The 14154-nt window shown below is 41.3% G+C and overlaps 1 protein-coding gene across 5 annotated transcripts in view; it reads right to left on the bottom strand.

Annotated features, from left to right (window-relative positions):
• Window positions 1-14154, bottom strand: part of LOC147033818 (uncharacterized) — a 225003-nt gene that overhangs the window by 115268 nt on the left and 95581 nt on the right. For all 5 annotated transcript variants that reach the window (XM_085871363.1, XM_085871369.1, XM_085871374.1 and 2 more), the window contains 2 exons: window positions 10271-12486; window positions 7319-7373 (listed from right to left, as the gene is read on the bottom strand). In XM_085871363.1, coding sequence (XP_085727489.1) covers window positions 7319-7373; window positions 10271-12486 — 2271 coding nt within the window. The remainder of the gene's footprint in view (window positions 1-7318; window positions 7374-10270; window positions 12487-14154) is intronic.

The raw sequence follows: 14154 nt of genomic DNA, 5'->3' as shown, positions 1-14154 counted from the left end.
GCAGAGTTTTGTAAGAGTTGCTGGTTGGTTTCGGTTTCTTCTTGCTTTCACATGCCTCAACAAATAACTTCAGGTGAGGCCACAATAGAATAACTCTTCTGCAGACAGGACCATTGTCAACCCACCTGTGCTTACAAAACTTCAATGGAAAGTCTTTACACCCAGTTACATCAGTAAAATCATCGTGCCTGGCAGAGGTATCTTAAAACAGGTTGTATGGACTGGAGAGAACATCACCAAGATCCCAACCAGTCTCACGAGCACCGGTCTGGAACGCCCCATGAATGACATGGAGGCCACAGCTCCCAATATTCATCAGGCCCATATCACACTCATCCTTAATTTCTTTCCCCAATTTGTCATAAAAAGACCAATTCACTGAAGGGCCATCCATCGATACCTACAACAAACCACTTCTACGTAGGTTAGAAGTTGATGCATTGAAGTGTTCCAATAAATCAGTTGCAGCAGCATGACCAATGAATTGTGATGTAAGGTATCTAGTGTGGACTTGGTCATGGTGCCAAAGTCTGACATGAATGTCTCATTGTTTATTTTTAGTCTTTGTGTTCATGTTTTCATCGAACAGCAAAACATATTCACTGTCTTTATTTATGCGACTCTTTAGAAGAGAAGAGAAGTGAGGAGCAAGCCCAAATTGGCAGAGATATCTACATTTTGTTTCACCGCAGGCAAATGTTTTGGCAACAGGATGCCCTTGAAACATCCTTTTAAATAAATCAGAAGTTCCCTCACATGAACGAAAGGAATAAAGCGACTCGACACATTTCATTGCCCACAACACTTCTGCTATTAGAGTCTTTGTTCCACCATGTCCAGGTCTAGAAGAAGCTGGCACTCGAACAGGATGAGCAGCAGCCTGAGGGGCAGCAGGCTGAGGAGCAGTACGTGCTGGATTTGCATCTGAAGTTGTCGCAGCTCCCGTATTAAAATAATCTCCCATTCCACCCAAAGTTGAACCTACAGACCTCATCGCTGAAAAATAGAAAAGTACCAGGTATGTATTTACATTGCAATCAAATACATACCAGTACAGATACCATGTACACTGCGAGACAATTTGGTCATTCACTCAACGCCCAAAAGATCGTTGATCATATATCAGAATTACGCAAACACAGTTTCACTCACCTTGTAGATGTTTTTGTCCTTTACCATGGACGGTGACGGCAGAAACTCCCAAGCTTTTCACAGAGAAAGATTTGCAGCACACACGACAACGAGCGGAAGATCAACATCCGGGATCTTTCTCCAACCATCCTTTGAATTCCGGTTTATCAAGCCAGGTAGCTTGGAAATAGCATTGTCCAGGCATCCTTTGATGTATTGTGCATATAAATTTGGGTCAACAAATTCTATAAATGCCGATGATAATGGATATAATAGGCGTATTGTTCAGCTCTTTTATCGTGATGACAGCGATCACAATGGCGGCCGAAGTTTGCCGAGATGACCCGAATGCAGACACGTGACCACTTCGGCAGCCACGCAAAAACAAAGCCACGTGCTCTGGCATGAGGGCGGGCGGGAATAAAATGCAACAATGCCGCTTAACCGGTAATCGGTTTTTTTCAATAAAATATCATTTTTAGCAGCGTCTCGCATGGCGAACACTGCTCAGAGAGAGCTCGGCGTTCTTCTTCTTCTTCTTCTTCTTCTTCTTCTTCTTCTTCTTCTTCTTCTTCTTCTTGTGAAGACAAAACCTTAATCTCTAGGACTCTGCTTTTGTGTATATACAAGATCCGGAACTCCGGAAATACTGAGCACATGTACACATCCTCACATAGACGGTGGCTTTTGAGAGCGTCTATCATGAACTTTTAAATATATTCGGACATTTGCTTTAAAGTTTCGAAAAGTTCACATTACGATTTAAAGATTATTCCATTTATCGTATTGTAATTTCATAAATACATTATTTATTTCGTAAATACACGATATATCGTAAATACGTAAATACATTATAACGCGTTTCGCTATTGGCTTAATCAAGGCACATGACGAAATATCGGAAGTTGTTGTTTTTGGTTTTTTTTTTAAATAAAAAAGAACATTTTAGCCGACAAAACCTTTAGGACGCTGCTCGTGGACACATTTGTCCTTGTTCAGAATACTAGTGCGAGGAAAATGAAACACCTTTCACCAAATAACAGGAAAATCTGATTTTTTTTATTGACTTTTGAACATTTTCCTGAAATTTAAGGACATTTTAGTACTTAAATTGTACAACTCAGAAATGTTGGACTTTTATGGGTTTTAAGGACCCGTACGAACCGTGTTTACCAAAGATGATTCCAGGACATTCAGTAACTCAGGGCCCAAAAGGTCCCAAAACATCAAGAAAAACTCTGCCGGTGAGCCATCAATTCCAGGCGCTTTCCCCGAGAAGTTAAGAGTGCAATAGTTTGCTCACAAACAGTATGTTTTGCATACATTTTTGAAAAATAATCTCTAATGCACAACCGTACATCACTGGAGTTAACAACGTTTCCTCTCGAGTCGAGCAGAGAAAAAATGGTCTTTTGTGATTTATTGACAAAATCCATTTGGAAAAAGAATTTTCTGGGAGTATCTAAAACCTTGATGTTGTTTATCCTTAATTTGATAAACATCCCTGCTGCTTTTTCTTGCATCAGTTCTCTCAATTGGGTGATCTTTTCAACTAATATCCTTTGGTCTCTCCTGTTTCCATATCTGGCCACCTTACTCTCTAACTGTATGATATCAGCTTCTAACAGAGCTATTGTTGTATTTTTAACATTGGTAACATTTGAAGCAAACTGCTGACAAAATACTCTCATCTGTGCTTTTGTGTTTAGTGGGGGCAGATAACAGCAATTTTTGAGAGGAATCGTGCAAATGATGATACAAGCATCAAATTTGGCACATTTGTTCTCCAGGGGATTCTAATCAAATCTGCCTGATTGGCCATTTGAAAATCCAAATTTTGAAAAATTTGGAAAAAAGAAAAACTTCCAAAAAAGTCAATATCACGGATCAATGTTGGATGCTGGCTGAGATTGGTGAATGTTTCAAAAACATCATCAAAGACGTTCCAAGTCTGCCATGCAGTTTTCTTCCCTTTACCACGGAAAGCAGACACGACGTCACATCCAGTGAATGCATGGAAGTATGGGATCCCTCGAGCTTTCTCAGGCCCTATTGCAGAAACTACCTCATGGACTGGAATCCATCACGCCTTGGCTCCTTGGCCAAAGGCAATCCACATGTTCTCAAGACCTAGTTCCTGTAAGGATGGCAGTACAGATATTGCTATGTCTAGTACGTCCGTGTCATTAGACTTAATGATAATGGACTTGCTACCATCCGTCGTTGCATCCCTGGCATGTACAAATATTCGAGTGTCAGCTTCTTCATGACAACATGGAGACACAGCATCCAGTGACTTCCTTGTGTTGCTAATGGCATCTTCTCCTTTTGTGACAATGACTGTGCTTGTCGTCTGTGCTTCCACATCTTTTCCGCAAGGAAGTGAAACAGCTCAGTCTTGTTGCTGTCATCTCGAAGAAAGCTTCTCCAGTTACTTGGGGTCTTACTGGTTCCTGTCACTCTTCTTCTGATTCCTTGCCCCTTTTCGACCTTGCCTCGGACTTCAGACTTGACTTCTTGTACACATCAAACACTACGTCCACCCTCTCGTACCTGGCACCATAGGATTCCACCTTTGGGATGATGTCTTCTTCAGCATAGTCATCAAATATCTTTGAAGTGCGTGTAGGTAGGGAATTGATAAGTGCTGAGCCATCAATGATGACTGCATCTCCCCTTTCTCTGTCTGGGATGTTCACTTACGCTTCAAGAATTTCAGCCAGCTGTGACTTCAAATTTTTTTGGTGTTTTTTCAAATTATTCAAAATTTGGATTTTCAAATGGCCAATTGGGCAGATTTGATCAGAAAGCCCTGCAGAACAGAAATGCCAAATTTGATGCTTGTATCATAATTTGCATGATTTTTCTACGATCTACTACACTAGTTGTCCCACCATAACTCTAATGAAGAAAAAGAGGCTTTTTTTGAGAGTTGGATAGCCCAAAAGGTATAGAAGCCTTTTTTAAACGAAGTATCTTCAAGAAGATTGGTGTTGAATTTCCAGTACGTACTTTTATGTGAGGGTTGAGGGGAAAAGAGGCCCATGGTAACTAAATGATGATTGGAAAATAAGGATGGAAAGTGAACCAGAGAGAAAACCGCAGTTCTGAAATGCGAGTTTATGTACCACCGGTCAAGTCTAGCAAAGGATGCTTTCCCGTTAGCCCAACGTCCCCATGTATATTGAGATTCGTTGGGGTGACATAGCCTCCATGCATCTAACAAACCTATTGCTGAAAAAAGTTAGACAAATCGGAATAGGATTCAGGGTGAGGTTCTGCTGTATTTCTGTCTAAAAGAGGTTCTAAGGTACAATTAAAATCAGCCCCCATGCAAATACAATCATTGAGATCAATTGAGCAAAAGTGTCTGATTAAAGACAAAAAGAAGGCTCTTCGTTCTACATTCTCACTGGGCGCATACACATTGAATCGTGTAAAATGGAAATTATTAATGACCAGTTCTCGAGAGATTAATCGGCCTTTGATAACCTCTTGGAAGTGGCATGATTCAGGTACTAGCCCAGGTCTGAATAAAAAAGGCCACACCAGCAGAAGAAGAAGACAAATTACAAAAGAAGCACTGTCCCTGAAAGAGGGGACACCAATCATACTCCACATCTTCAGTTATGTGCGTTTCCTGGAGTAAAAGTACATCTATATGTTTACGATCAAACAAACTTTTCACTTGAACCTGGCGGTTGTGACTTGCACCTCCGCCGTTCATGTTTAAGGTTCCAAAAATGATCTTTTTCATGGTTTATCCAAACGCTTGAGCGGTTGCTGAGAAATTTCAGTCCCCGCTTTTGTAACAACCTTTCGAAGACGATGAAACTGTGACTTTGTCAACTTGAATTCAGCAGGCTTCCTAATGATGTCTTTTTCAGCTTGAACAAATGAAAATAAATCAGGAAAGTGATCTTTAATGATCACATTTGATGTCGATACGTTTCATTCAGAAAGGCAAGAATAAGTTGTGGGGCTATGTATGACTGATACGATGAAGATCGAGACAACTCAGTCACCTCAGCATCATCATTTGATTCTGAAAATCAGACCCGGCACCACCTGGGTCATGTAAATCAGTCTGAGCAGTCATTATTTCAGGTCCTGGCAACTCTAAAGATTTGCCAGAATGTTCCTCAACTTTACTCTGGTACTCAGTACGTTCAACCGGAGCAGTAACCTCGGTTTCTTGCTCTTGAGGGCTGGTGTTCACGAGCTCAGTTAAATAACCAGGATAATGAATGGGATTTTGTATCAATGAAGGGGAAGTAAGGACTGAAGCATCTTCATTCTGCTCATTCTCAGCAGGTTGTGCTGGTGACGACTTGCTAATGAGCTTTCCATCAACATCAGCCTCACCACCTGCTTTACTCATCAAATTCCCAGTGTTGCACAGTAATCCTTGAAAATCATTTTCTTCATTAATCAATCCAAAAACGTTCTCACGAGTATCAATGCAGCTTGGAGAACCCCGAGTTACACATTGAGGTGCATCCTCAACTTCACATTCTTCGTCCAAAACTACCTTTTTTATGGAAGTGTTGGAACTACTGATATCGGATGCTCTTCGTTTCTTTGTCACAGCAACGGGATCCTCCTCCATCTCCACACTACATGCAGCAACAGACAAACCATTTGGGTTGTCAGGGGGGATTTCATCATCTCCTAAAGCTGAGATGTTGACTTCTTTTGGATTAGGAACTGGAGTAAACCCTGAGTCTTCTTGTGCGAGGAAACAACAGGAAGCGTCTGGGTATCAGCAGTTACTCTATTCTCTACTCTTGAAACCAGGGTAATGTCCTTTTCACAGTCAGTGTCGTTATGACATGCTTCACCACACTTTACATTAGATGCTTTTGGACAAAACCTTTTCACATGTCCAAATGCTCCTCAGTTAAAACATGTTAACGAGGCTGAAGTCGCATACATTTGGTACTCATACTTGTTCAAGGTAACTTTAAATGAAATGTTTAGACCGGTGTCGTCACCTCGATCGGGAAGAACCATATAAACCTGGCGTTGGAAACTCATATCATGTTTAATCCGTTCATCTCGAGCTCTTAAAGGAATCCGAGATTTTCGACACAACTGTTCCGTATCGTGACAGAATACACATCAGTTTGTCATTGGTTATAAACGGGGGTACATTTGATATAACAATTCTCATTGATGGGGTATCCATTGGCGAAGCCTATATAAAGAGACCAGTCCCTGTAGTTAATCCTGAACTTACAACATCGTGAACAAATTTTTCACAGACATAAAGACAACAATTTTCTCATTCATTTTTGATGCTGCTCTTACATTTTGATTCCCTATTATTTTCCCAACTAATAAAACAATGTCTTCGGTGGCAATTCCATTAGGTGGAACGCACACCAATGCATGCTTCCTTGTTAAATTATCAAATGCCTCAATCCGAGTGAGTGTATCCGCCATATCAGCGATTTATCTCCCCCTTTTGCTGGAGCTTCACAAAGCAACAAAATGGGGGGGGGGGGGTCAAACTAAAAAACAATCACTAAAAACTAAGGAAAGTGCATGAAAAGCAAAGAAAAAAGAAAAGAAAGACGAAGTTTACAAGGCCTCATCAAAGCAGGTAGGCCACACCCAAATAGGCCGGCTCTCACTCTTTCTCTCTCAAGGATACAGGGGATAGAGAAGACACAGACAACCCCCAAAATCACGTTGGGGAGAAAAAAAAAAAGGAAAGAGGGAAATAGAAGGGGGGGAGGAAAAAAAAAGCACTAAGATCTCACCACAGCACAGAGCAGGAGCCTACGGCAGCCATGACACCGCACCCAGAAACCAGACAGACAGACAGACAGACAGACAGACAGACAGACAGACAGACAGACAGACAGAGAGAGAGAGAGAGAGAGAGAGAGAGAGAGAGAGAGAGAGAGAGAGAGAGAGAGAGAGAGAGAGACAGACAGAGATGTCTGAGTAATTATAGATGTTATGATAAACACCGGCACCTCTCGGAGTACGAGGTGAAACCCTTAACTGTCCTTGCATGCTGATGCAAACACCATTCTGTACACTCCTTGAATGAAAGGTCAGTTGTGGAGATTTGCTGTTCTTTTCATCGACAGCATTGCAATTTAATACTTGCACAACAAATGTGATTTGTAAAGAAATATTATGTCTCAATTATCCAAACAAACAGATGCTGGCTTACCTGTCTGCATCGGAAAATTGACCAATTGCTGCTGTTCCATTGATTTTGGCTCATTCTGAGGAAAACCAAACATAATGAACTTTGGAAAGTTGTGAAATTTTTATTGGCATATTTATGCCCATGTACATCTTGAATAGCAGTACGTTGGACTCATTTCATTACCCCATTCTCCTCCCTGGCACACCAAGCAAATCATTATAATCATCCTTCCCGTTTCCCATCCAAAATACACAGTGTTACCATCAGTCAACTAATATTCAATACCACACGAGTCAAAATTTGGTTTCCACACTTACCAAGTAGTCAAAATACATTTTAGATATGTGATTAGTAGCTGTGCGCCTTCATGGTTCTGAAAAAAAATCAAGCCAAAGAAATGGAGAATGGAAAATAAGATCGAACAATGTCACTAATTGTTTTCTTGGTATGCTGACAAAACTACCAAAGCTTAGCTTAGAGGTAGGAAAACTCATCTCTGAGCTGCATAGCCAAGGTTCCACTTCTTGGTGGTACCAGACACCTTCCACTTCTTCATGATTGTCTGTTTTGACTGTGCTTCAAGGGATACTCAAGGCCGTTGAAATATTTTTATACCCATTCCCTGATCTGTACCTTTCCACAATTTTATCCCAGAGGTCTTTTGAAAGCAACTTGGTGCTCATGGGTTGATTGAGTTTTTGCTGTGAAATGCACAACGCAGCAGAGGAAACCAACAGCAACAGCTGATTTTATTCTGAAATAATCAATCATTCCAATTTAACACGGGGGGGGGGGGGGAGGCCAATTAACTTGGTGTGTGATTTTGAAGGTGATTGGTTACACCTGAGCTGATTTGTGAATGATATTATAAGGTGGGGGGGGGACACTTATCCAACCAAGATATTCTAGTTTCGTATTTGAAAATAATTTTTTGTAATTTGTAGGCTTTGTTTTTCACTTGGAAGTTGTAGGAAACGATGTGTAAATAAAGGTGGAAAAAGTCTGATTTAATACAATTTAATTCCAGGTTATAATGCAACAAAAGGTGAAAAGTTTGAAAGGAGGAAATGTTGACTTTCTATAAGCTATGTATGTGTGTGTATATATACATATTGTGACGTTCACGGGACTTTAACAGTCCCGCCAACGTAGAATGAGCCGAAACGATGGAGGCGGTTTATTTTTATAACCCAAAGATGGCGGTTCTAATCGCTCTACCGCAAACGGGACGAGGAAGGTGGCACGAGTCGCTTTTCACTGAGTTGATGATGTTTATTTCTCTAACCAGAAATAACAAGACTCGGCAAGAGGAGGGATCCGGGGAGATTCGACGGTATGGTGGTGTGGGTTCGGGCGTGGGGAAAACACAGACAATTCCAATGAATATACAAATCTCAAACCCTCTAAGGCGCCAGGTACACGCACGCACGCACGCACGCACGCACGCACGCACGCACGCACGCACGCACGCACGCACGCACACACACACACACACACACACACACACACACACACACACACACACACACACACACACACACACGTAGCTGGTCCTGGTGGTCCGGCTGGCCCGTGGTGTACACGCAACAGTCCCTGGATTGGCGCCGGACGAGCTGGCGTTGCGCTCGTCAGGGGGGCAGGAGAAACCGTGGTGCTGTCGACCTCCTGGTCTTGGCCCAAGTCCGCTCACAGCCGCCAGGGAACCAGTTCTGGTGCCAAATTGTGAGCAGGAGAGGGAGGCAGGTCCGCCCGCCGTTCGACTCCGTACTCCGAGCCAGCAGAACCCCAGAGCCAACCAAGGTGAGGCACGAGGCTCAGGAAGGCCTCGACACACGATGAAACCAGGATCGAAAACAGCCCAACAAAAAGCACGCTCCCAGCACAACAACCTCCACCAGAACGGTTTTTCTGTCCCGATCTTCTTCCTCTTCCTTTTCGACCCCGAACAGAACCTTTTTATCCTCCCGTCCTCGTCACTTCCAATCGAGCCGTTTTATTGGCCCTGCGCCGTCGCCTTCCGCCAATCGTCATCACGGGGCGGAGCCATCCGCAGCACTGTCCTGTGACGTCACGGCAAGCCTCCAGGGACTACTAAAAGGGGTTTACGCAGACACACTTACCCTATCCCGTGTCCCTATCTAATTACGTGACAATTATCATTTCCCCCTTGAAGAAATGGACATTTACTAGACAACTTATCACCACTGAATTGCTACTTATTACATCAAGATCCTGGTAAACTCAAACAGCATGGCATACCTAATTAAACATCCTAATTACCCTTTGAATGCATACCCCCCTCAAACGTAACAATATACTGTATATATATATATATATATATATATATATATATATATATATATATATATATATATATAATCATAGGTCTATAAATTATAACAGTTCAAAGTTGCACAAGGACTGTATGGACAATGTGTGTGTGTGTGTGTGTGTGTGTGTGTGTGTGTGTGTGTGTGTGTGTGTGTGTATGTATATATATATATATATATATATATATATATATATATATATATATATATATATATATATATATATATATGTATATATGTATATATATATATATATATGTATATATATATATATATATATATATACATATATATATATATATACATATATATGTATATATATATATATATATATATGTATATATATATATATATATATATATATATATATATGTATATATATATATATATATATGTATATATATATATATATATATATATATATATATATATATATATATGTATATATGTATACATACATACACACACACAAAAATGTATTCTTTTTTTTAAGCACCTGTATGTGCAAAATGGAATATATTGAGATGGATATTCCATATTGTGAAAGCAGGTTTATAAATACATGTATATATTAGATGTAAACACCAATTATTAGACTTGACATAGCAATAACATTCAAATGAATAAGTACAAGGTAATGTACCAGCGAATGTGTACGTGTGGTTTTCAAATTTCTTCTGTTCTGCTGCCTGTGGGGTGTCCAGTCGCTCTCCAGTGAATTACCTCCATCAGACGTAAGATCGCTTTGGCTTCCATGTTCCATCATTCCAGTCTGCTTGATTGCGGCTTGAGTAGCAATTTGCCCATTTAAATTAGGGTCCTTTGGCCAATGCGACCTATTTGTATCATCCAAGTTGTTAATAGCCAAGCTTTCCGTGGGCCCAATGTCATCTTCAAGTTCCTCAACATACTTAGCCGCTGCGATTCCTCCACTGTCCAGCCAATCGGTTGATGGCATCACCTTCGAAAGTTTCATCTTGGGAAGATGTGACTGCTCAAACTCGTGAGGGGGCCGTCTATGGGATGATGCGCCTTTAGCTTTCAAATCCTTTTGGGAAACGTTTTCATTGCGAGTCCATTTGGTATCGAACTGCTCACTGTTAACTGAATCGGATGGTGCGAAAGCTTTCAGTACGACACCTTCTGTCGCCTCATTTTGGTGCAAGTGATTTTCATTTCCACCTGTGGCCGTTTTGACATTCGACACGAGGCCGCTTCGTTTTCCATGTTCCGATTCTGTGCGAATCTCTTCAAGACTTCCATAAAATGGAAGCAATCCTTCCTTTTTGAGGGTCGCGTCATTTGTTATCTCTGGGAAAATGTTGTGGCCGGCCTGCATCAAAGGGCTCTCCCAATCATTCCGAGCTCGCTTCATCTCTCTCCCTTCATTGTGTGTAGATGTAGTTCCCATCACGCGATTTAAATTCTCAACTCCAGAGATTCCATTTGCCCGTGAGACGTTTGGATCTTTTCCACGAGATGCAGTCTTCTTCCATGTTCCTTTGTCAAATTCCAAATGTTTATTTTGACGACTTGCATAATTTGGTTCCTTGTAAAATATCTCTCCTTTGCCATTTGTTCGGCCTCTTGCCTCGTCTGTTCTATCCCCTGACTGATTTTCCTCAATAATAGGAGAAAGACAATGCAGAGTTTCATCCATTCTTTGATCACCCTGTGATCCATCAAATAGGCCTTGGAAACTCTGACTACTTTCCCCAGCATCCTCAGTTTTATTCCAAAACCTTTCATCAGCGTAGATTCCGGAGTTGTTACGTTTTCCATCCCTGCTGTCCCCGAGGAAAGATTCGCCGTTTTCGGTGACATTTTCCTGAAGATTCCTCATCATTTCATGAAAGTTTGTCCCATCAGTTGGTACATCATAGCCTTCCTCATCGTGATTAATAGACTCAACTGCATCACCACATGAGTGTATCATTTGGGAGCTCTCTTCTGATTGGTTCTTTACAGGTGGATTTAATGGGCCATCTTGCATAGTCTCATGGTCACCAGCATTAGGTTGGTTGTTTCTTGCGCTCGAGGTCAAGACATCATCCATATTCTCCATCCGATTAGCATTTGGTCTCAATAACATCCTATCGGGTATTCGTTGCTCTTCTTCGGATATCTCATGCTCTTCTTCCTCAGATTCATAGTTTACTGGCGTTTGAGCTCTTTTCAGAATATTCCTTTGTTGCGCAAACATTTGTGAATCTTGATGCTCATCTTCAGAATCAGAGTCGTTATGCACTTCAACTCCTGTGACATGCCGTCGTCTCAAATTCGGCCGATAATTTACCTCTTCGTTTTTGGATTTGTTCCTCATTTTAGAATTTGACGATGCAGAGTTATTTTCACCATTCCCCATTTCGATCCGCTCGCTGTTCCTGTCGTAACGCTTATTGTGAGGTGCCAGTTTTGTGCTGACACTCTCGGGTGATTCTGTTTCTTCATATCCATCAGAAAGGTCGTTTTCACGTCTTTGCTGGTCTTCAGACATGTCAGAAGTCGAAGTGTTCCTAAGTGCTGTTCTGATTCTTGGAAGTCTGCTCATTCCCGAGGACGATTCCAATTCGTCTTGATCTTCGTTTGTTCGACCATTCGTTGCTTCACGTAGGTCGCCTTCTGTTTCGTACATCTCAGCAACATCATGATCACGTGATTGTCCACTCATATATGGAGAAGATGGAGCGTTTTCGTGCAAACAGGAAGAGCTTCTGTCTGATGAATTTTCAAAATGGTCAACATAATTTTCATTTCTCTTGTCAATCACGCTATAGTATGGTTCCTCTTGTGAAGACTCTTCAGTTGTTGGGAGGCGTGCATGAGTAGGATGGCTGCTCGGTCTTGCGACTCCTGGACCTAACGGTTGAAAGAGAAAGAGAAAGGGAGAGAGAAACTCATTACACCTTCCAAGACGTAAATTTTTTTCTATTACCATGCCACATATCAAGCAGCCATAAAACTTCCACTCGTGGTGTATTTCTGAAAGAATGGATAAGAAGTAATTTCTCATCTGTCTATGAAATTCACTGCTTGTGTTAATGGCTACACGAATGTTTATCCTGGGTATTAGCTCGTTAAAGTAGAAAACTGTTATAATTTATTGACACATCTGCCAATCTTGCTAAAGGACATTCTCCCCTTTATAGGTCAGAGAAATTACTCCAGAAATACGTGTCCCGTAGTTTGGCAAAGTTTTGTGTTTCTCGTGTGCAAGCCGATGACATTCATCAATAAAAACAGGGTCTTCATGTGTAAAATAAACATGAGATCCATCATAACAACAACAGGGTTGATGGTTTGAAAAGAAGGCAATTAATATTAAATAATAATAAGGAAAAGGCTGAATGATAGGCCTGATAAAGCATCAATTAAAACAAATCTATTTATATGTATATATATATATATTTATATATATGTATATACAAATGTCGAGGCTCATGGAGAGCGAACTGACAAAAGGCAGCAGGTTAATAAACTAATAAAGGGGGTTGTGGGTAGTTTGGGGGGGGGGGTGGATATACACGAGGACAGGAGGAACAACCCCAAAACAAGTAAGAATGGCACAAAGAGGAACAGAAGAATCGGTAAGAATCATTGTGTGTTGAAGAGATCGCAGATGTGCGTGCATGCATGAGCGCATGAAGTAGTGATGGGCAGCGCATTCGAAATCCTGAAATTTGGGACGACGACAAAATGTACACAGGAAGACGATTCCACGATCGGGAGAACAAGGGGATGAAGTAACACAGGCAGGGAGAACCAGGGTGGACCTGCAGAGGGTGAGCACTGTGTTTGTATTTACAAAAATCCATCGATAACGGGAAATATGGAAACACGGTGCAACGGCTGAAGAGGAAATGTTCAAGATCAAAGTGTTGTATCGTTACGTCCATCACAAAAGAAACCATCCAAATGACCAATACAGTTGGAATACTCCATCCCGAGGTGACATTTGAGAAGTCCTTGATGATGTCACAGTATGTTGTCAGTCAGATCCATTTCCGTACATAATCTCACCATTTGTTTTCATCTTCCTTTCAGCAACACTTTCCTGGCATCCACACTTCAACATCATTGTGATGTATTTTGGGAGAAAAAAAAACACTTTGGCTCCTCTCACACTATCATCGCATTCTAGCATTTGTACATTTTCTTTTCTGTCCCTCTTTGTATAATCTTTGTCGATGAAATGGCACAATACAAGGAACTTCGACGCAGGACAATGTCCTTTGACCCATCAGGTCTGCACTTCATCAACAGCACAATTATTTAAATATATCAAACCGCGTCATCGAGTGACGAATTTAATTCCGACAGAGACATTCACTACACACGTATACAATCACCTATCTCTACCTACCAGTCTGACCAAAGTACATGAACCTTTCTATCCCCAACGTTCTTGGTACGTATCCAATTCCAGTTTAAGTGAATCGACTGTTTCTACTGCCACTAGCTTGCTTGGGAGACCACGCATCAACTACTTTGAGTGGAAGACCCCCCGACCTCACCACTGTCCAAACT

This window comes from Eptatretus burgeri, chromosome 1, assembly GCF_056783735.1.
Source record: "Eptatretus burgeri isolate ZD-2024b chromosome 1, Ebu_testis_v1, whole genome shotgun sequence".
NCBI lineage: Eukaryota > Metazoa > Chordata > Myxini > Myxiniformes > Myxinidae > Eptatretus > Eptatretus burgeri.
This window is presented reverse-complemented; position numbering and strand designations above follow the sequence as displayed.